This window comes from Marasmius oreades, chromosome 10 (genome assembly GCF_018924745.1).
Source record: "Marasmius oreades isolate 03SP1 chromosome 10, whole genome shotgun sequence".
Taxonomy (NCBI): domain Eukaryota; kingdom Fungi; phylum Basidiomycota; class Agaricomycetes; order Agaricales; family Marasmiaceae; genus Marasmius; species Marasmius oreades.
The window spans coordinates 2317897-2337462 of record NC_057332.1 but is presented as its reverse complement, the minus strand read 5'-3'; the positions used below and the strand labels follow the sequence as shown (position 1 = coordinate 2337462).

Below are 19566 nucleotides of genomic sequence, written 5' to 3'. Positions count from 1 at the left end.
ATGAGACCAACAGTAGCGACGTGCGGCGACTGTTTGAAGAGCGTGGTGATGATAAAACGATCCCAGCGAAACCGTCTTCAACACCGCTCTCTCTATGATCTTCGGTATCTTCGGTCGCCCTGGCGAGAGCGTAAGGACAGTCGAACGAAAGAATGCTTCAGAGAATGGGTATTTGGCCTGTAGGTACGCGAGTGTAGTATATTGATATTCGCAGCGGTATGGACACCGATTGCGGTCCAAGGGAAGCTGAGCAGACAGGGAAGGGGTAGGGGTTTCACATAAGCTTCAATATACTTTGAACTCACCAGGTCCAGCCTTGACCCGACTATGCCCCTCCAAATCCTTCGGTATCAGAACTTGAGTCGTTGAGTTCCATCCATCCAAGCATGTCATCGCCGCCTGCGTTCAATTTGGGTAGTATCTCCGTGTGGGTTAAATGATCATGATGTATCAGATGTAGCCGTGAGCGAAGAACGTGTAGTACCAGTAACATGCTAACGGCTGATGCGGCTTTCACCGGCACCGCCCAGTCTAAGCAACCCAAAACAACTTCACTTCATATTCCGCTTCTCAATTAAATATGGGCAGGCTTCACATCTCTTTCTCTATCCTTGAGCCTTCCTCACTTCAACATGGCACAAGTTCCCAATACCGTTGACTACATTGTTGTTGGAGGAGGCACAGCAGGCAATGTAGTCGCCGTGCGTCTGGCTGAGCAAGGCAATTCTGTATTGGTTTTGGAAGCGGGGAAGGATGCTTCTACTGAAACTGAAGTCAGGACGCCAGGTTCGTAGCTTAAATTCTGTTTGGATCGCATCCGATATTGAGATGATTTCAGGATTGGGAATGCTCAACATGAGGAATCCTGAACGGAACTGGAACATCTTATCGTCGCCGCAAAAAGCTTTAAATGGAAGACAGATCTCCCTTCCACGGTCAGACAACTCATTCGTTCAAGTCCATAACTTGCGTTCTGATTCGGGCTCAAACACAGCGGGAAAGTCCTCGGAGGGTGTAGTAGTGTGAGTCTAACTACGAAAGTTCTCGTTCTGCGTACTTCACAAGGTCGTTATAGATCAATTTGATGGCATGGAACAGGTATAAGTCTGAAGTTGTGATCTAATATCGAATGGCTCCAACGAATGTCTCACAGACCATCCTCCCTTGAATTCAATGATGGTACATTCCCCCAAAAGCCAATCTGTGGAATACGCCCTAAAGTCATCCCGGTACAGCTTTCAAGATGTTCGGCATCAAAGGATGGGACTGGGACGATCTCCTACCGTTTTTCAAGAAGGTCAGTTACCTTCCTCTTTATCATTCGATTTTCTTGACAAACCCCTCTCGCAGTCTGAGAAACTCAATATCACCAGTCAAGTTGAGACCCACATTAAGCCTGAGCCTAGTGCGCACGGTGATTCCGGCTACATACACTTAAACACACCTTATGGGACTGTCCCTTCTCGGGAAATGTTTTTCAAAGCCATGAATGAGGTTGGGGTTCAGACCAATCCCGATCAGGTAAGAGCTGTCGTTATCTCTCTATATCGAGCGGCTATTGAATACCCACAAAGACACGGGGGACCAATGTTGGTGTATGGAACTCTTTCCAAGCAATCGATTCAGATGGTGCCCGTATATCCTCTGATACAGCGCGTATCCTTCATTTTCTTCCTGTCGTGACGAGGCGTTGACGATCCCTTGCAGGCCTACCTAAAACCAAATCTGTCTAAACTCCCAAATTTACATCTGGTAACGGAAGCCCATGTTGCGCGCGTTTTATTCACGGATTCTGCTGGTAAGGGGGATCTCTCTGCCGAGAGCGTGGAGTACACCAAGAACGGCGAGACGCGTACAGTGAAGGCAAAAAGAGAAATTATTCTCTCTGCTGGTGAGTTCGGACAAGGTCATCGTATCATCAGCCTTCAATGACGTCCATTTCAGGAAGCTACGGAAGTCCACAGATTCTTGAGCTCTCCGGTGTGTTCAGTACCTTTGCATTTCCGTAATCTAATGCAAGCCTAACATTGAACTCAGGAATTGGGGATCGTAATGTACTCACCAAGTACGGGATAAAGACTTTGGTCGATTCTCCAGGTGTTGGTGCCAACCTCCGTGAGTTTCCCTTTTACATTAGAACTTGGCTGCGAAAGCATGGTACTAATGTATCAGGATATAGAGGTAAGATTATTCTCGGTCAGGTTGAATGCCATTGCACATCGAATTGCCTTCAGGAACACATAATGGCTCCGATGTGCTTCGAATTGGCGGTGGGCATAGATTCTTTTGATACTCTGCGAGCGGATCCTGCTTTCGCGATGGAAGAGCTGAAGAAATAGTGGGTTTCATTGAACGGTCTTTTGTGCTTTGGAGGACAGCTGACAGTCGGTCGATAGTATGGCAGGCGAAAAGACCAAATTCTCCTTTGTACCAATATCGTTTGCTACGCTGACTGCCAGTCAGATCTTGCAAACCGAGGAGAAAACCAAGTTCAAGGATACTCTAAGGGAGATCTCCAAGCGTTCCGAAAATTCATTTGCATCGAAAATGGCGGAACTGCGGGTTGGATGGTTGGATGACGACGCTGTGCCTTTCTTGGAGTGAGTGTCAAAATTGTTGCGATTGTCAATGTTTGTTACTTACCATTCCTTTTTTGCAGGTTCATGGAATCGTCTGCCTTCGCGCTCTCCACTTCTGGAAAGACACCGGCCCCAGGGAAAACATACGTTTCCATTTACATCGCGCTTCAACACCCTACTTCACGGGGAACGGTACACATTACTTCAGCTAATCCCAACGACAAGCCAGAAGTAGATCCTTGCTTCTTGCGGAATGAAACAGATCTCGAGGCCATGCTCGCAGGGTTCAAATTTATTCGGAACGTGCTAAGCAAGACTGAGGCCTTTAAAGTCTCTGTGGTTGGAGAGGTATCACCTGGTAGTGACGCGGATGGGGATGAGGCGTTGAAAGAGTATATCAAGGGTAACATCGATGTGGTTTTCCATCCCGTAGGAACTGCTGCTATGTTACCGAAGGAGCTGGGAGGTGTAGTTGATAACGATTTGAAGGTGTATGGGACAGCTAATCTGAGAGTGGTATGCATCCTTACCGCCCTCAAGATCGCAAATATCTCTGACTGTCTTTCAGGTCGATGCGTCGATATTCCCTATTGAGTTTTCCGTGCACCCCATGGCCACGGTTTATGCAATGGCGGAAAAGGTACGTCTGGTGGTCACCCTATCCTCTTCCTGATCGCCGTCAGCTGACAACCTTCCAGGCGGCAGATATTATTGGTGGATCTAAATGAAAGCAAACTTCGAGTACGCTGTTATAAAGACCGATTTATGCGAACTGATTTTTATTACCGACAACTTGGATGGAAAGTCCCCACCACCCTCGGTTAGATTTCGCCGCTACATGTAGTTCCTGTCACCACAAAATGGTATTGAAGGGTGACTAACGAATCTTTTGTTCTGACGCCCAGTGTGTCACATGCGATGGTGTCACAATGTTATCGTTTCTCATCGACATGAACCACGAACCACAATCATGATCAGATCCGCACCGGCCATGTTCGAGGCCTTGAGGCTTAAACGCTAATGGCTTGAATTGACGTACTGGAAGTCGATTGTGCGGCTCAGTGACCGCACCATAATGCCATGAAGACCGGGTCTCCGAGGTGTACCTATCAGAACTGCTCGCCGCTGGTGAGCGGTGATGATTCCGTCCCCTGTGCCCCGTTCAGATGGACGTATTACAGGCATATCGTATACAGCCATCCTGGATTCTCAAGCCTTCTCAAGATCGCCGCAGGTATGGCGACGTTGTTTTTTTTGCGCACTACTATTTTGCCTCACTGACCATGAGTCCTAGGGTTCTACGCCAACATGACAGTGAATACCTTTCAAACACATCGACCATTCTCCTCGATCGACAATCGACGCTCCTGAATTGCGACCTTTCTTTTTTGCACAAATTGGGCAGGGATTTTCGAACCACGCCACGAGGACCAAGAAACGCCGAAGGATTCGAGCCTCGTTTCAACCACGCACACCGTCGAGCGCACAAGGTGGGGAATCACTCTGACTAACTAGTTCTCGTCAAGTTCCTTATTCGCCAAGGAGTGGACCCCAGAGGCTCAAATCCCTTTTTGTTGCTAAAGGCATCCTCGTGGTGGATCGATTTATGCACCAATCATTATATGATCTTCCCTCACTAGCTCGAGGAGTTTTGTGCTACACTATCTCGAAATTGGCAGTAAGGATCGAAGCTAAAGCTCTCACCTCACTAATCCACCGCTCATGACCGCATATGTCATATCGTTGGCAGTATAAACTGGGTTTATTGTCATCAATTCGTGTACGGTTCGCTTCAATCATCACTCACAGATCAATTAATTATGGAACTACAGATCCCGTGAGCTGGTTAACACTTGCTTTCATAGCCTTGTGATAATTGAACCTCTCCAACATACAATCTTCGGGCCTCTCGATCTGACAGACAGCATGTTTGCATGTTAACATCGAGATCTCATTCTAGGTTTCGCTGCTGTTATTTGTGGTTTTTGTCCATGTGCAATTGACAATTTTTTTACAGGTGTCGTCGCCATAGGGGCTGGTTCGAAGAGTGGTTCCCATTGAATTCCGGAGAGGCCGATAGACTTACAGTGACTGCTACGACTCGGAACCTTAATTTCTGAGAATCGAGGATTCGTAGCCTCGCGGCCTCCCGGTGCGAACGTCCACGTCCAACGTCCAGGACCCTGAACATCGACGCGTCAACTTATCATGATTAAGGCAATATAATATATAGTGGCAAATGAAAACTTATAAGTGCATTGAATGGCAGGGTTTTTCTGGCCAGTCACGGTCGTCGTATGGTTCTGAACTAAAAAAAAGTTTCCTGTAGACGGAGGTGCTCCATCCCTCGGTCACTGGGCCCGAAAGTATGCATTCTTATGCAGGACAAATACACAAATACAGGGTCACTCAGGCTCAGGTAGCGGGCTCAAAAACGCTCGATCTTCTACCGGTGAATCCGGTGAATGACACTATGATTTTCCAGAGAATGTTTTCGGTTGTTGCGGCCAAAGAATGAAAGGAATCCCTCCAACCCTCTAACCCTTGATAATCGAGTCTCATGCTTTGTGCGATGCGCGAAGCAACATATCCTTCAAAGTTCGAGGTCTTACGGACTCTCGATGATTTTGTAATACCACGGTAGGGACAAATTGATCTCATCTTTGAAATTACTCCAAGTATGGAGGTTCGGGCCCTCAAGATCTGATGATGCGACATTGCATTTATGGAGGTATTAGCCCCAGATCAGCGGCCGACTAGGATCATACTCACCCCAATTTTTGCTAGTTGGATCCAATTCGAACCCAAAATCTGGGAGAACTGGCACAGCCCAAGATGGATCATGTGTGTAGGTGACTGGGTCATGCGTGTAAACTGAGTGGGTGAAGCGGCGCCAAAATTCAACGTCTGTATCAATTACCGGTTGTTGACTGTAACAATCGGCAGTTATGTACTTAGTAGGAGGCTGTAGGCGGTTGTAAACCCGCTCGCTTCCTCCAATTCGCCCTGAGGCTCTCAGCTCGGTGGTTGCTCGGTGGCAACTCGGTGGGCTGGTAGCGTGAACGTTTAAATGCAAGTACAGATGAATCCCCTATAATGCATATGTCCGATAATGCATACTTTCCAAAAATGCATTGATTTTCGGCTTCACCGACTCGGTTTGCGGGTGAAATTGCATACCTTTCTGATTTCGCATAATGCATACATTTTTGGCTCAAAAACCGATCCTTATGGGCTAAATTCACCTCCAAAAATGCATACCCCCCTTAGTGTGTATAGTTACCATAGAGTAGATCATTCGTAAATTTGTCTCTACAGTACTATTTACACCCAACATGCCCCCAAAAATCAGAGTTTTGGATTACTTTCATCTTTTGGCCATAAAACACGTCCGGAGGCTTTCCAATCTCAGACTGCACAGAGATCACACATTATTTTGTTCAAAAATAGTCTTTTTCTACTAATAGAAGGTCTACAATACAGTTTGAGCTCTTTTGAACCCATTATAGTGACCCTGAAAGTGATATAAAAAATATTCTAGAAATGCATACTCTCTAAAAATGCATACGTTTTGGACCCAACCAAGGGGTATGCATTATAGGAGATTCATCTGTACATAACTACTTACACCTATTACAGTTTGTTCATGATATCGCCAGTTCGGGAATGTCCGACGGGGCCGAGACCGTGGACGGGTAGCAGGACCAAACGGGCCAATATTTTATATTATATGTCGGAGACTAGTATATGCTCCTCGGGGCTTGGAGCATTTCCTGTTGCCCGTCGACGCCAGCGTCCCGCATCCGACGTAACACCTAGTTACAGATTAGTTACGGAATTACATCTTCGCGAGGGGAAACTGCACCACGAGTCACCATCGATTTTCTAAGCGTGAGTGCCAGTGGCCAGGGAATGACTAGAGTGTCTCTCGGAGGACGTGACCACTTTCTTCAACTTTCTGGGGTTACTACATGGTCGTGCTTTGCAAGGATCGATGAGGCCTGTTCGTAGCCTGTAGGTACTAAGTACACAATCTTGCGCTAAGTTGAAGAATCTAGACCAAATGGACGGGGATTAGCTTGAATACGCACTCTGGTAACCAACTCACGCGCACGGTAGAGTGAAACCCTCTAGGAAACTGAGTCATTCAGTTGTAGTCAACGTTGGAGCAACGATCTCGAGGGGCTCCCGGTGCGAACCTTATCGGGTCCGTCTCTGAACTTGGACGAATTATCGCGACTCAGAGAGGGTCGGGATTTTGAGAAAATTTCTTCAGTGTTTGAGCTGTTCGGAGAAACAGCACAACATAGACGATCGATGGCAGGGCTGTGTCCATCCCAGCTTTTGGCACAGCCTTGATCGATCAGTGTAACCATTGCATATTGCGCCGATGCACACATGTTTCATCCACGTACGGTAGCTTGAAATTCGGAACGGGCAACAAGGCTTTGGGTCAGGGACGAGCAGAGTACGGAAAGACTACGACTGCAGTCTGCAGTCAACAGGAAGTCTACATGTAGCCCAAGCACTCGACTCTTCGATACCGTCGACCCCGATGCGTCCGACTGGCAGCCCGCAGAACCTGAGAGTGCGTCATTGCATTCAGTCGTCGCAGGGCACGATCGTGTGCGTTTCTGGAGACGAAGCAGTAGGTAGTTGTAGATTTGAAGAAATCACGGATGTCAGAGTGACAGGAGAAAGAGTGAATTGTCAAAGCGATTGCAAGCGAAGGACCGAGTTTTTTTTGAACCAAATCATACAAAGAAACCAGAGTGCAACTTCAACGATCAGAAGTGATGACACTCGGGTACATAAATATTATCCCGTAAGTACACCCTATTTCCGAGATACCAGGGTTTCGCAATTTGATCTTGATCGCGAGAAGGCGGAGAACGACTTAGAGTAGGGGATTTGCAGAATTGAAGTTGCTTGTACAAGAACGGACGAACCCAGTGCACTCAGGGCAGGATAGCGTTTCAAAGACCTAAGGTACCAGGGATATAAGACCAATATTGACTTGTCATTGGTACCAAGTTATGCCAGATCCTGAGAGAGTCGGCTGAGTAACTGTGGGTTTGAATTCGAGCAACCAAATGGAAGCTCGTTCGGTAGACGAGAATGTGGTCCTTAGACTGTATGTAATAAGAGATGTCTATCCCTGAGTTTTTGAATTTCACGAGAGCCTGATCTATAGGTAAAGACGTGGTGAGCCATACAAAGAAGCTAAGAAAGATACCAGAACTAGGATGAGAAAATCAAGTGAACCCGGAGCCTAAGTCCCCTAATTTCAATCAATCAAGGACTCGTCACTTGCACTTGACTGAATCTAGTTGCTCCACACAAGAAGATGGACATCGAGTTCGAAAAATATTCGGGAGTGAAGAACAGGAGAAAGTTTAGAGTTGTATAAATGTTGGGAATCAAGACACGTTGCTTTCAACACATGATCTCAGATCTGAATCGTCCTGGGTGGAAAGGTGCTCAGTGAGAAACAGAGAAATATATACGATGGAGTGGAGTACTGTACCCGTTGCCAAAAAGAGCACGGTTGAATTGTAGACAGTGCTGAGAGTTCATATCATGGTACACAAGAAGACTAGGATTTACGTCGGGGAGTCAGGCAATTGGGTCCGATTGCCGTCGCAGCCTTTCTGTGGATTACCGTTTGTCGGGAAACTGAGTCCTAAAATGCATGAGAAGTCGCGAATAACTTTGACCTTCCACCGAGACTTACCGTTTTTGAATGATAGACATTCCAGTAATTGTAGAAATCATACTGGCTGTCCTACATGTGTCACTCTATTCGACATCTTGACCCTGTCGAACATGATGTCGTTTGTTAAGTGAATCCGAGGGTAAATGTTGTCTCAATTCGATAAAGCGAACTTACCCTCCTCTGTTCAGAGCCATTAATCCTATCACTTGGAAGATCCGAAACCATTTCTGCTCGTACTGAAGCACCAGTCCACTATGGTTCGAGAAGGCATTTGAGAGCAATCTGCCAGACGCCGTGAGAATAATGAACTTGCCAATGTTCACGATCAATAGAGAACTGAGAAGTACTCACGTATGGCACTAGACTGAACAATTCATGAAAGTGCTTCAGCTACACGAGGTTCCCGCTCCGAAAGACAAATTTCACGTACATTTCCTCGGTCGGCGCTCTCTCGCTATAACATCCCAAGTCTTGCACCTTTCAACTCTCCTGGCGATTAGGACGGCTGTGTTAGAGGTTCCAGGAACTTACTGATAGCAGTTCGGGGCGGAAGCAGTGATACCAGAGCGGAAAAAAGACGTATAACCGCGATGAGTAGACGAGAAAATCGGGACGTGTGAACGAGGCGTTTTTAGTTATGGAACTTCTAGGCGTTTGAGGGTTACGGAGGAATTCCCAATGGGAATACTCGGTCGTAAGACCTGTCACACAAACCCTTGATGACCACACTGAAGCCAAACATATCCAAATAACTGGGAGATTGCCGAAACTGCCGTCGGCTCGGAAAAATATTTTAGGGCACCTAACAATTTTCTTGCGTGGTATTTACTCCCGTAATCCCGTTCCGCTGGAACTTTCCCCCACCCCGAACCTTCTCTCCATCCCATCGCTGAACTGGCTTCCTCATCGTCCTCTTGGCTGCGCTCGACGCGTTCCAACAGATGCATCACTACTCCCAGCATTCTCTAGTTGACGAGCATGAAGACGGCATTCGTATTCATGATTGGGTCGCGCAACAATATCCCATGTCACAGGGCATCGAGCAAGGGAAACTACATAAACCTACGTTGGACACTGTAAATGACGATGAAGACCGCTTCTTGAAGGACGAGACTGACGTCGAGAGCGACTACTCCCAACTAGAACTACCACCTATGACCTTCAGAATAAGTGGGGATTCTTATGAAAGCAGTAGCGAGAGTGAAACGCAAAACCTTGGAACCGAAAAGGTACTTACTTCTCCCCCGCGTTTACCCCCTTTTTGAACGCGTTCTTATTTACCGTTTCCCTTAGCCATTACCCTTACCACCGTCCTCCGACTCGTTAGCATACCATTCTCCTTCGCCATCCGTGTCTGCGCCCACAGCAGAACTATCACGTTCCAGAAAACCTTCTCTAGTCTCCCTGTCTGGATACCATCTTCCGTCTTCTGTGCAGGTTATCGCGTCACCACGTCCTTCACTTGTATCACTATCGCGGCAGTCCAGCTTGAACGGTCACTTTCCCCATCTTGGTGTTCCGCATTCACGCCAGCCAAGCCTTAATCGGCAGCCTAGCCTACCTCTTCTATCACCCAGCTCTTCCATAACGCTGTCCGAGGAAGATGACAAATTAGAGATCTATGCAAAATGTCCTTCGCAAGAAGGTGTCAACAATACAGTGATTGCCCACAAGCGATCACCTTCAAAGGCAAATTCCCTCTCGCGTGACGAGACAAACATTCATATCCTTTCGAGGTCGGGTTCTGGGTCGTCAGGGTCCTCTTCCTCTCTGAGAAGACTGTCCTCGGTCAGATCCTGTCAATCCATTATGGGCTCTTTGAATGACCGGCGTGCTTATCCGCGACACTCGTCTGCCGGAAATACATCGAACAGTGTCCCTTATCCAGCAACAAGAAGACATCATTTACATTCACCCTCTCTCCCCTCTTTACTGACTTCAACCCCTACTCCCTCCATGTCATGTCACATAACCGACAGCTCACATGTAACATCCCCCAGCTTCGATGATGGTGATTCCCAAGTTACCCATCAGTATACGCTCGATTCTTCTCCTGTGTCAACGTCTCTATCCACCCCACCGCCCACCGCTACGTTTGGTCCTAGCTCTAGCATTTCGGGAGTTGCAGCTGAAACCACTAACGTGGCAACTCTCAGAAATCGTGATGCCGTTTATATTGACGCCTTTGACTCAGCGGAAGTCCAACGCAGACTCGCAGAATTACTGATAGCATCGGGCACCGCTTCTGTGGTGGGCGGTGATGCTCATTTCTCGGAGGTATTTGTTATTTCAATATGTTATTTTCAGCAATGTTCTGATTAGAATGTTTTTAGCGCAACAAAGGACAGATCATCGAAAGCTCAGATGACTTCGTTCATTCAGGTCGAGAACCTTGTCAACCTATGTCATCTCAAACAGAACTTCCATCTCAATCTTTGACATCACATAAAGGTTACGTTCTCAAAAGTCCTAAAGAGGAGCAATCACATTGGTCCCCTTCGTCCTCCAATGAGCATCTCCCACTTTCTCCCACTACAGTATCATCCGGCCAGTCCGACACCATCGCCAAGCTCCCCGCCACATCGGATAGTTACAGTTACGGGGTGGGATTTGGGACTGTACCTCTGATGGCTATCGGAATAATGGGAGGAGGTGTGCCTTCTAACGCGCGGAACCCCAAGCCTAAGAAAAGGAAAGCCGATACCGAGAAGAAAAAGAGGAAAAGCTTAATGGGTGGGAAGGATAACAGTAATAGTGGCAAAAGTGACTACATTGCCGATAACGCCGATGGTCGGGTTGACGATGGGGCTACGACGAAACCCCCTCGTCAACGTTTCGTTAGCCTCATTGCACGGGCAATTGGCAGCGGCAATGGCACCAACAGTACAAACTCCGCGTCTAGTCCTGTCTCGCCAGTGCTCTCACCGACATCTGCCAATCCGACATCTTCTGGCTCTGGCTCTACTCCTCATCCTGGAATAACTTTAGGCCTTGAAACCGCTTCGAGCCACCATGAACCGCTCTCTTCGTCGAGGTCAAGATCGGACAGCATGATCTCTCACCAGGAGATACCTGTGTCATCGACGGGCATTTCCTCAGCTCCGACCCTTTCAAATATGCCCTCAGAACTTACCCCCCATATCGTACCTTTTACAAGAATGCGCTCTTCTTCAAACGCAAGCAGAGCGTCCCCTCTGAGGATAGAGGTTCTGCCATATGCCCCTTGCCCCGCTACTGCCGTCACACCTGCCCCCGCAGCTTCCACCCCTACCTCTGCATCTAGGGGACGATCCATTTCTATCACAGGCGGACTTACAACCCCTCTACCACCCCCTATTACACCGGGCCGGATGAGGTCGGAGTCACAAACTTCTGAAATTTCCAACATTTCCTGGTCGTCGACCTCTGGTAACGTGTTCACTCCTATGTCGCCGCCATCCGCTTCTTTGAGTCTAATGCCTGACCGCTTCCTTCCGCCAAAAGATGCTCGAGGTGGTTCCGAGCTCATCGAAGAGGACGAAAAAATCTGCGAGAGGTTTGAGGAGGCAAGTGACGAGGAAGCAAGATCTGATGTCTCAGACATGGAGGATGACGGCGCCTACTACGTCAAGTCCTTCGAGAGGAGCTTTGGGGATAAAAATCGCCTGCGGAGTCCAAAATCCAGGGAGTTCGAGGACAGAGACGACGGAGATACCACAGAGACGGAGGAGATGGTTAGGGATCTATCACCTAAGTCAACAAAACCCTCTTCAAGGCACTTATCACGGCCTTCATCCGGTACTCTGTCATCAAAACCCATCCTGCTCCCCATCTCGCCCCCGCCGTCCATCGAACCGTCACCCATTTCCCCTGTTCAAATGACACAAACTACGACAGATCTTCTGGACTCAGATCCTTTCGCGGCGACGTCACTGACCCTTATCACTGGTAGAAATACCACCACCCCCACCGTCTACTTCCAAGATCACCCATCACCTTTCCTTGTCCCGTCGATCGAAACGCGTCGTGATACCTCTTCAAATTTTCCCTACATCTCACGTTCAGCGTATGCCTCCAAGAGCGCGAGTACGCTCCATAAAGCAGAGTCTACCAACCCACCTACATCGTCCCCTTACTCAAAAGCAAAGTCACTAATGAGTCCAGGTGACTTGCCTAAACCCCGGAAGCAAGTCAACATTCCGGCGTTGTCGATGGCTAATTCTAATACTCAGACTACCACTTCTGGCTCGAAATCTTCTCCTACATCTCCTTTGCGTGGTGACCGGTCTCAGTTGTCACCACCCAATAGTCCCACGTTTCCGAGGAGTAGGACACCCACCAAAAGCGGCTCGAGGATGTCAGTAGTATCGGGGATGATATCTCGGTTTACTTTTGGGAACTTGGCCAATCGTACACGGGAAATGCCAGCTGCTATACCTCTTCCTCCACCCACTCCAGGTGAAGGAGTAGAGGCAAATACTACTTACTTCTCACCGCCTTTACCGACGCCTGTCACTACTCCGACTATTGAGGCTGCAAAGTTACCGTTACCTTTGGAAAAGCAGCTGACAACGCCTTTCAGTGAACTGGAAGTCGGAGTGGAGCCCGATGGGGATGTTGACGATGGTGACGACAGCATGTACGAACCTCCATCTCCCACCACACCTTCGTCGCCGCATGTAGATGCGTCCTCAAGGAGGGGTAGTGGAGGTAGTCGGCTCTCGTTGTCGTATATTAGGGCCAAGAGGTACTTGCTAGTTGTAAACGGAGCTGGACTTAGTGGTGAACGCCCTTTTGAGTCCGTAAAAGAGTGGTGTAAGGTTAGTTTTTTTCCAGATATCTATATTGACTTTGAAAGACCTTCACTGATTCTCGTCCCCAGAACTTGGGTGAAGTCCGTCGATGCACTCGAAAACCGAACGGGGACTTGCATTTGGAGTTCAAGCGTGGTAGCATTCCCGACGCAGTAAGTCTCAATCGGTCTTGATTATCCATTGCGATTGACTGTTTCCAACAGCTTTGTCGTAACCAAACGATAAACATCGAAGGTGCGGGAAGTGTCAACCTCAGCTGGCATAGAGGAAAGGACAAAACGGCCAAGAGTAGTAATGTTGCGGCACGGGTTTGAGAGGGGAACTCCCCACTCATTGCCTTCGATCTCATCGCCGACGACAATGTGTGTGTGATTGCTTTTTCTTGTTGATTTTCTTTCTTTCTCGTTTTCTTTCTTGTTCGATTTTTTCTTCGTCATTTAGCATCCATAGATCTCTTCTCGTTTGATTTTGTGTAGTAATTCTATTTAGATCACCTTTTTGCCACCGGTAGTCACATTCTATTTCTGTGCGGCAACGAGTCGATGGTATATTCGGTATGTGTTTCTGAACTGTGTGCCCTGTGGGATAAATGCTAATACGATTTTACCCTTCGTCTTAGGCCCCTTTGACGGATCGGGAACCCCAAAGAACTACCGAGGGCGACGGATTTCCGGATGCAATATCGAAGTACTCCAACCTTTGCCGTCATATTCAGTCTAGTTCAAAAACCCATCCATCACTCGTCTTCAACGCCTATCAACAACCAGGTGTTCTCATACCGTTTTTTCGCACACCCACGCATTCATGCATTTGGATTCGCACCGATCCTGGATTTCTACTCTACGTTCGTTCATTGGGAACGACAGTTGCTATGGACGTCAAACTCACATCGTGACTCTGACTGATATTCTACCCATCTTTCCTGTATCTTGTTCACTCCGACGTTCGGGTACGTCTGGGGAAACATACTTTACACCGATTTCCACTATTCCGTCCCGGAGTCTTCCTGCCCATCTATCGGACATCTCTCACTCTCGTTTAATTCTCTCACCCTCTATCAGACTTTGTATTGCCAGTGACTGCTCACATTCATTTCTCCAACACTGTTCACTCGTTTGTCTTTTCATATTTCTATCTCGGACGTCACGGTTGTGGACATCTTTACTTCTGTCGCTCATTTCTAACCCATCAAACACACTCGCTATCTTTCCATCTCTCCACCCCCCTTCTCTCCTCTCCTCCCCAACAACACGCGTGCTTTCTCTCCCCCTCGGTGTTTTTCCTTTTCTTCGTGCGGGCCTTCCGAATTATGCTTGTAAACTGTGCTTGTAAACTGCTGGATGATTGTAGCGTTGGCGGATCTATTATTTGTGCTTACTATTACTTAGAAGATTTTATCTAATGAACCTTCACTGTTTGTATAACCTTTCCCAATAGACGTCAGAAGGACAATTATTTTCTGCAACTGTATGTGTGGACTCGTTGAATACTTCTTCGCTTTTTTTAGTACTTGAATGTTGGAGACTGTAAATAATCATTTGAGTCCGCACAGATACTACAACGCCTTGAAACTTGATACGATGAGAGTCATGTACCAGGTAGCTTCGGCCGATTCGACTGCATTTGCTGTCTTCTGGAGCTTTTAAGCACACGTTAACTAAGTACAAACTTTGTAGGTCCTGAGAGCACGGCTAAATCCCCTTCTTATTAGCGCCTTGAAATTAAATCCCTACTAAGCAGACGCAGTGACTGGCAGTGGAAGTCATAAGCGGACTTGGGATTCGCAAGGATTGGTGCAGGATATACCTATCAGTCCGCACGAGTCAGTAAGGGTCCAAAAGCTGTAAATGAATCAAATGGAAATACACGACCAGTGGGGCAGACTGTGGATCTACAGCCTTGTACCGCCGCTTCCTTGCTGTGAACCAGAGCAACAAGTGGATTTGTCAACCCAACGATACTATCTCGGCATGTATAGGACATTCGTGAAGAGGTATTGATATCCTTTTCTAGGAAGGTTCGTCGTTTATCTCCTCGGTCTAGCCAAATCACATCGGGACTTAAGTTTGCACGAGTTTGCAGCTTGACCTGCAGACTCAATCTCAAAGTCAACCTTCTACTTTATCCTGAATATACTAGACTCTAGCAGACCCTACCTAGTTCTTCCGTCATGTCCGGTTATACCACAGAAGCTCAGCGCGGAAACTGCGGAGGTGTGGTGACTCGAGAGGTGCGTTATCATCTCAACGTATTTTCTGATTTTCTTTGGATTTCCTGCTGGCCTCCAGATTGCTGTCACAATGGACTCAGGCTTCCTCGCGATACACATCACTGACAGGAACATATTCGAAGTCGGTCTCGTCGAGTTTGCGCCCAATCTGTCAATTTTCATCTCTCGAATCAGTTCTCAGAAAGAAGATAAACGCTGGTCGGGCGCCACCAAGGAACAAATGACATGATGGATTTCCCGTGGGATCTCGTGGAGAGTGAAGTAGATCGAGGACGTCGGTGCGAGGACTGCTCCGCTGTGCGGCGTGCAAAAAGGCTCGAATTTTGAGGAATCTCCGATATTGTGGATTACGAATGGCTGTTGGCATTAATATCTGTTGGGATGCAGTACAGTACGGATGGTTTAGGCTGTGGTTGATTACCATTTTTGGTACGTTTTCCCTCTCCTTTACACCACGTTGGACACATCGGCGCTGGCGCTGTGTATGTTCACATATAGAAGAATGGATGTCCATAAGGCACGTAATCATATACAGCTGTCTCGTTGCCCAATATATAACACGCACCTCATAGGCTCCATAGACGTTTTACCGCCCTCGATTTCACATTCACCTTTCACGCGAACCCATGGTAAACTGCGATGCTTTTTCTACGTCTGCTTGCAGATATCTCTACTCTGCATGATGATTCTGCGAATACCAGCCGTTCGTATCGATCATTCTCTCATGGTGCCTTAAAAAAACCTGACAGTCATTTCCAGCTAAACCATCGTCACAAGATTTCCAACCCGCCGCTCTTACCGACCTATTCTTTGCTCTCCAGCTCACATCTTTAGGAGGATTCTTGATCATATTGCTCACGGTCCTGCTTTCTGATCGAGTCACCAAAAGACACCCGATTTGGGTTAACTTTATCTTGAGCTGGATTATCTCATGTATCTCGTACAGGTGTGTCTTCAACACGACTCTTACGAAGCGTGTAGCTCATGGTGATTCTACATAGCTTCATGGTTGGTCACTCCATTGACTGGGAGCCTCCTCGCGAACTCTGCTTGACACAGGCCATTTTGGTGTACACCGTTCCCTCCTTGTAAGCTCGAATAGCTTCGCTCACGAACCCCGCGCCATTCCGCTCACTATCTTTCAGAACCGCTGGGGCCACGTTTGCACTTCTCGTCCATGTAAAGCGTGTTCCTCTTCTCTTTTGTCATCATTATCAAGTCAAGTCGGAATCTAACCTCCTAACTAGGTTCTGATTTTCTTCCGTGTAACGTTTACTTTTCCGGAAGCTACGCGGCCCAGAGCAATCTGGTACATCTTGGTACGTACAAGCATCTGTGCATTCACATAAAAGACAACCACCTTATATAACATGTGTCAGTTAATCTTCGTGCCTTACGTTCCAGCCTTGGGTATGTTGTTCCTGTCCCTCGGCATCGGGATTTCAGATCCAGGAACTGTCAAGATACTCGAGAATGGGATGTATTGTAACATGCGCAACGAATTTCCGTGAGTTGTATATCCTGTTCGCCGACGAGGTCAGGTTGCTCACTTGTGATTTGTATACAGAGGGAAATTGTCGGCAATCATAGTGACTGTGTGGATGATTGCTTGTGTCATTTTGGAGGTCTTGATCTTCAAAGACCTTCGCAGGAACTGGCAGGCCGTAAGGGATGAAGTATTCGCACATATGAAAGGGACAACCATCAGGATTTTTGTCTTCAGTGTATCGACCATTATAGCTGCCTGGTGAGTCAGCTGTGTTGATCAGCCATCCATCGAACGAATGCTGATTCCGGTTTTCTGCAGTCTCGGTGTCATATTTTTCTTCGAAGATAATCACGGACCGGCTTTGAATATCATTATTGCTCTTAGTACGTTCCCGCTTCCATCTATGTCCAACTTGCTTCTCGATTCGGCTTCTGATTGTACTTCTGCGTTCCGCTCAGTTCCGCTGAACGCCATGCTTGTATTTGGGTCTCAAGGGGTAATGTTTTCTTTGATATGTATCCTCTACCAGTTTGTCACTCATTGTGGTTTCCCATATAGGATATCATTCGTTCATGGATATCTGCCTTTCGTAGGATAGGTCGCTTATTTTGTAGGCGCAACTCGGACGACCTTTCCTCTTCTTCCGGAGAAGGGATCATTGGAATGACTAGCTGGAGTAGTCAGAATAACTCGACTGGCTCCAATTTGAACACCCCACACACAGCCTACCCTCCTTCGTTTTATAATGCCATGTGAATGGGCACATGCGGCCGTGGATTCCTGATATGCCAGTCCTACATACCGCCACATGAAAATCAGATGGACCACATTCTGAATTCTGAAAATCGACTTCTTTTCCCCCCGTTACACTACTACCCCACTCTCTTCTATTTCTTCTACGGTTGTATATGGGAAGTTGATGGCGACGCCATGGTTACACCGATTTTTTCTTTCTCCCTGTTCTATTTGTCCACGCCGTACGGCATGCTTTTTTATCCATGTTCTTTCCTTTTCAACTTTTTTGAACTCTTGCACGAACTCCAGCCAACCTTTTCATCGCTGTACACCATACTTTTTTTGTAGCATATGATCGCCCGCCCCGCCTGCGCCGTTACATGTACTCTGAATCATTGTAATGTTTCGAATTCACCCAACATTCTTCAATCACTTTCTTATTCGTTCGAGAAACTCATCTGAACGGGTGTCACAGTGTTCTGTTCTGTTTCGGAGTTCGGAGTGCATCTCAGGCAGGAGTTTTTGACAGGCGCCGACACCCGGAGTTCCGTTATGGGAAACGGCACGTGTCGCTGTCAGTGTCACAGAGGATGCACAGAGGATGTCACCGCAGGCGCCTAATTACTTGATAACATTTAAATGACCACCAGCTTACCGTCTTCACCTGCCTCATCCCTGTCTACTGTCCCTGTAACCCTCCCTCAAAATTTTAGACGTTGCAGCAACCCCCATCCGCTGCATGGTGTTAACCCCCTTGAGGGCAAATCCCCACAGATCGTTGTCCCGGCCGAATTCAAGATCTCATAACTTGTCAACAGCGATGGGTTCCGCAAGATATACAAGGGGGAAGTGATTATTAGAGAGGAGGAGCCCCAGAAAGTTATATTCAAATTCGGTTTATGGGAGGAGCTTTTGCCGGAGAGCCAACACATGAGTTGCTCTCCAGTTTACAGGGGGACTGTGTACCCAAGTTCTTCGGACTGTACGTCAAAGCAAACCCGACGAAAGGTGAACGTACCACCTGTATAGTGCTACAAGACTGTGGTCAAACCCTTCCATGGGACTTCTGTCGGCTATCACGAGACGAAAAGTGCGCCCAGTCACATCTTTTTTTTGTTGTTTCCAGCTGATGTTATATGTAGAGCCCGGATTCTCAACACATTGCTAAAAATTCACCGTGTAGGGCTACTACATTTGGACTTTCACGAAGAAAACTTGTTGAAGGATGATAGCAATAAATACACGGTCATCGACTTTGACGAGATGAAGACAGGCCATGTGTGCGCCTGCGGTGGAGATTATGATTTCGGCACTCACGACGACATGAGCCCAGTTAGCCCCGCCTGCCCTTACTTGTTAGTTATTGCCCACAACATGAGCTTTTATGATTCGGGTGAGCCATCTCTCTGGCATTGGTGGTTTGCCATCTTACATTCGCACAGGATATGTCGATGTGGATGGTTACGTCTGACACGAGAATGGGCTCCCTCCTCCCTATGTTATGGACGAACTGAGACCTGTGGACTATCTCCGGCGTTATAAGCGTACAGAGTGCCTTGGGACACTGCTGTACGACTACTATGTGGACATAAATTGTCGAATGAAGGCAGATCCGCAGTTGAATGTGGAACAGCTCTCCAAAGACAAGACGGCCGAATTTATGCGGTTTGAGGCGAAATGGGTGAAGTGAGTACACGAACCTGATTCCTGGAAAGGCTCAGTTAACGAACTAACATAGTGCGAATGGAAACGACAAGCTAGAGGAGTACCCGTTGTTTAGACGTCTCCGTATGGCCGGTCATATTTGAATAATTTGAGTCCTCGTAGAACCTGCTTGTTGCCACTTCTATGTATAGTAAAATCCGTTACGTGCCAGAGTTCGATTTGAATGAGTTGAATATGTACTACCATCTCCGTGAGGCACTTCAGGTTAAATCTGTGTCTTCCACCCTGCCTAGAAGGTATGTCTCGACTCTCCAGACTTTGATCCAACCTCAAACCAGGTTATCGCACACAGGTCAAGC

General features: G+C 47.4%; 9 protein-coding genes across 9 annotated transcripts; all 9 read left to right on the top strand.

The window, feature by feature from the left end:
* Window positions 1–632: 632 nt before the first annotated feature.
* E1B28_002784 (uncharacterized protein) lies at window positions 633–1026 on the top strand (the record flags this gene model as incomplete). The annotated part of the gene is made up of 2 exons (XM_043159729.1): window positions 633–786; window positions 839–1026. The coding sequence occupies 2 exons, from the start codon at window positions 633–635 to the stop codon at window positions 1024–1026; spliced, it is 342 nt and encodes a 113-aa protein (XP_043003334.1).
* Window positions 1027–1243: 217 nt separating this feature from the next.
* Window positions 1244–3307, top strand: E1B28_002783 (uncharacterized protein; the record flags this gene model as incomplete). The annotated part of the gene is made up of 11 exons (XM_043159728.1): window positions 1244–1297; window positions 1351–1521; window positions 1708–1891; window positions 1945–1980; window positions 2038–2115; window positions 2138–2181; window positions 2235–2338; window positions 2397–2600; window positions 2660–3095; window positions 3148–3219; window positions 3278–3307. 11 exons carry the CDS (start codon window positions 1244–1246, stop codon window positions 3305–3307), a joined length of 1413 nt encoding a protein of 470 aa, XP_043003333.1.
* A 352-nt stretch (window positions 3308–3659) lies between these two features.
* On the top strand, window positions 3660–4699 carry E1B28_002782 (uncharacterized protein; the record flags this gene model as incomplete). The annotated part of the gene is made up of 8 exons (XM_043159727.1): window positions 3660–3707; window positions 3761–3813; window positions 3874–4069; window positions 4135–4173; window positions 4220–4257; window positions 4330–4359; window positions 4501–4539; window positions 4597–4699. 8 exons carry the CDS (start codon window positions 3660–3662, stop codon window positions 4697–4699), a joined length of 546 nt encoding a protein of 181 aa, XP_043003332.1.
* A 4537-nt stretch (window positions 4700–9236) lies between these two features.
* E1B28_002781 (uncharacterized protein) lies at window positions 9237–13402 on the top strand (the record flags this gene model as incomplete). Its single annotated transcript, XM_043159726.1, has 5 exons — window positions 9237–9524; window positions 9589–10572; window positions 10629–13094; window positions 13157–13240; window positions 13292–13402. 5 exons carry the CDS (start codon window positions 9237–9239, stop codon window positions 13400–13402), a joined length of 3933 nt encoding a protein of 1310 aa, XP_043003331.1.
* A 46-nt stretch (window positions 13403–13448) lies between these two features.
* Window positions 13449–13983, top strand: E1B28_002780 (uncharacterized protein; the record flags this gene model as incomplete). The annotated part of the gene is made up of 2 exons (XM_043159725.1): window positions 13449–13454; window positions 13708–13983. 2 exons carry the CDS (start codon window positions 13449–13451, stop codon window positions 13981–13983), a joined length of 282 nt encoding a protein of 93 aa, XP_043003330.1.
* Window positions 13984–15258: 1275 nt separating this feature from the next.
* On the top strand, window positions 15259–15547 carry E1B28_002779 (uncharacterized protein; the record flags this gene model as incomplete). The annotated part of the gene is made up of 2 exons (XM_043159724.1): window positions 15259–15318; window positions 15377–15547. The coding sequence occupies 2 exons, from the start codon at window positions 15259–15261 to the stop codon at window positions 15545–15547; spliced, it is 231 nt and encodes a 76-aa protein (XP_043003329.1).
* Window positions 15548–15957: 410 nt separating this feature from the next.
* On the top strand, window positions 15958–17563 carry E1B28_002778 (uncharacterized protein; the record flags this gene model as incomplete). The annotated part of the gene is made up of 10 exons (XM_043159723.1): window positions 15958–16021; window positions 16078–16264; window positions 16320–16406; window positions 16464–16497; window positions 16566–16637; window positions 16698–16825; window positions 16886–17065; window positions 17126–17190; window positions 17266–17303; window positions 17366–17563. 10 exons carry the CDS (start codon window positions 15958–15960, stop codon window positions 17561–17563), a joined length of 1053 nt encoding a protein of 350 aa, XP_043003328.1.
* An 878-nt stretch (window positions 17564–18441) lies between these two features.
* On the top strand, window positions 18442–19013 carry E1B28_002777 (uncharacterized protein; the record flags this gene model as incomplete). Its single annotated transcript, XM_043159722.1, has 3 exons — window positions 18442–18632; window positions 18685–18935; window positions 18985–19013. 3 exons carry the CDS (start codon window positions 18442–18444, stop codon window positions 19011–19013), a joined length of 471 nt encoding a protein of 156 aa, XP_043003327.1.
* Window positions 19014–19043: 30 nt separating this feature from the next.
* On the top strand, window positions 19044–19350 carry E1B28_002776 (uncharacterized protein; the record flags this gene model as incomplete). The annotated part of the gene is made up of 2 exons (XM_043159721.1): window positions 19044–19228; window positions 19281–19350. 2 exons carry the CDS (start codon window positions 19044–19046, stop codon window positions 19348–19350), a joined length of 255 nt encoding a protein of 84 aa, XP_043003326.1.
* Window positions 19351–19566: the final 216 nt, after the last annotated feature.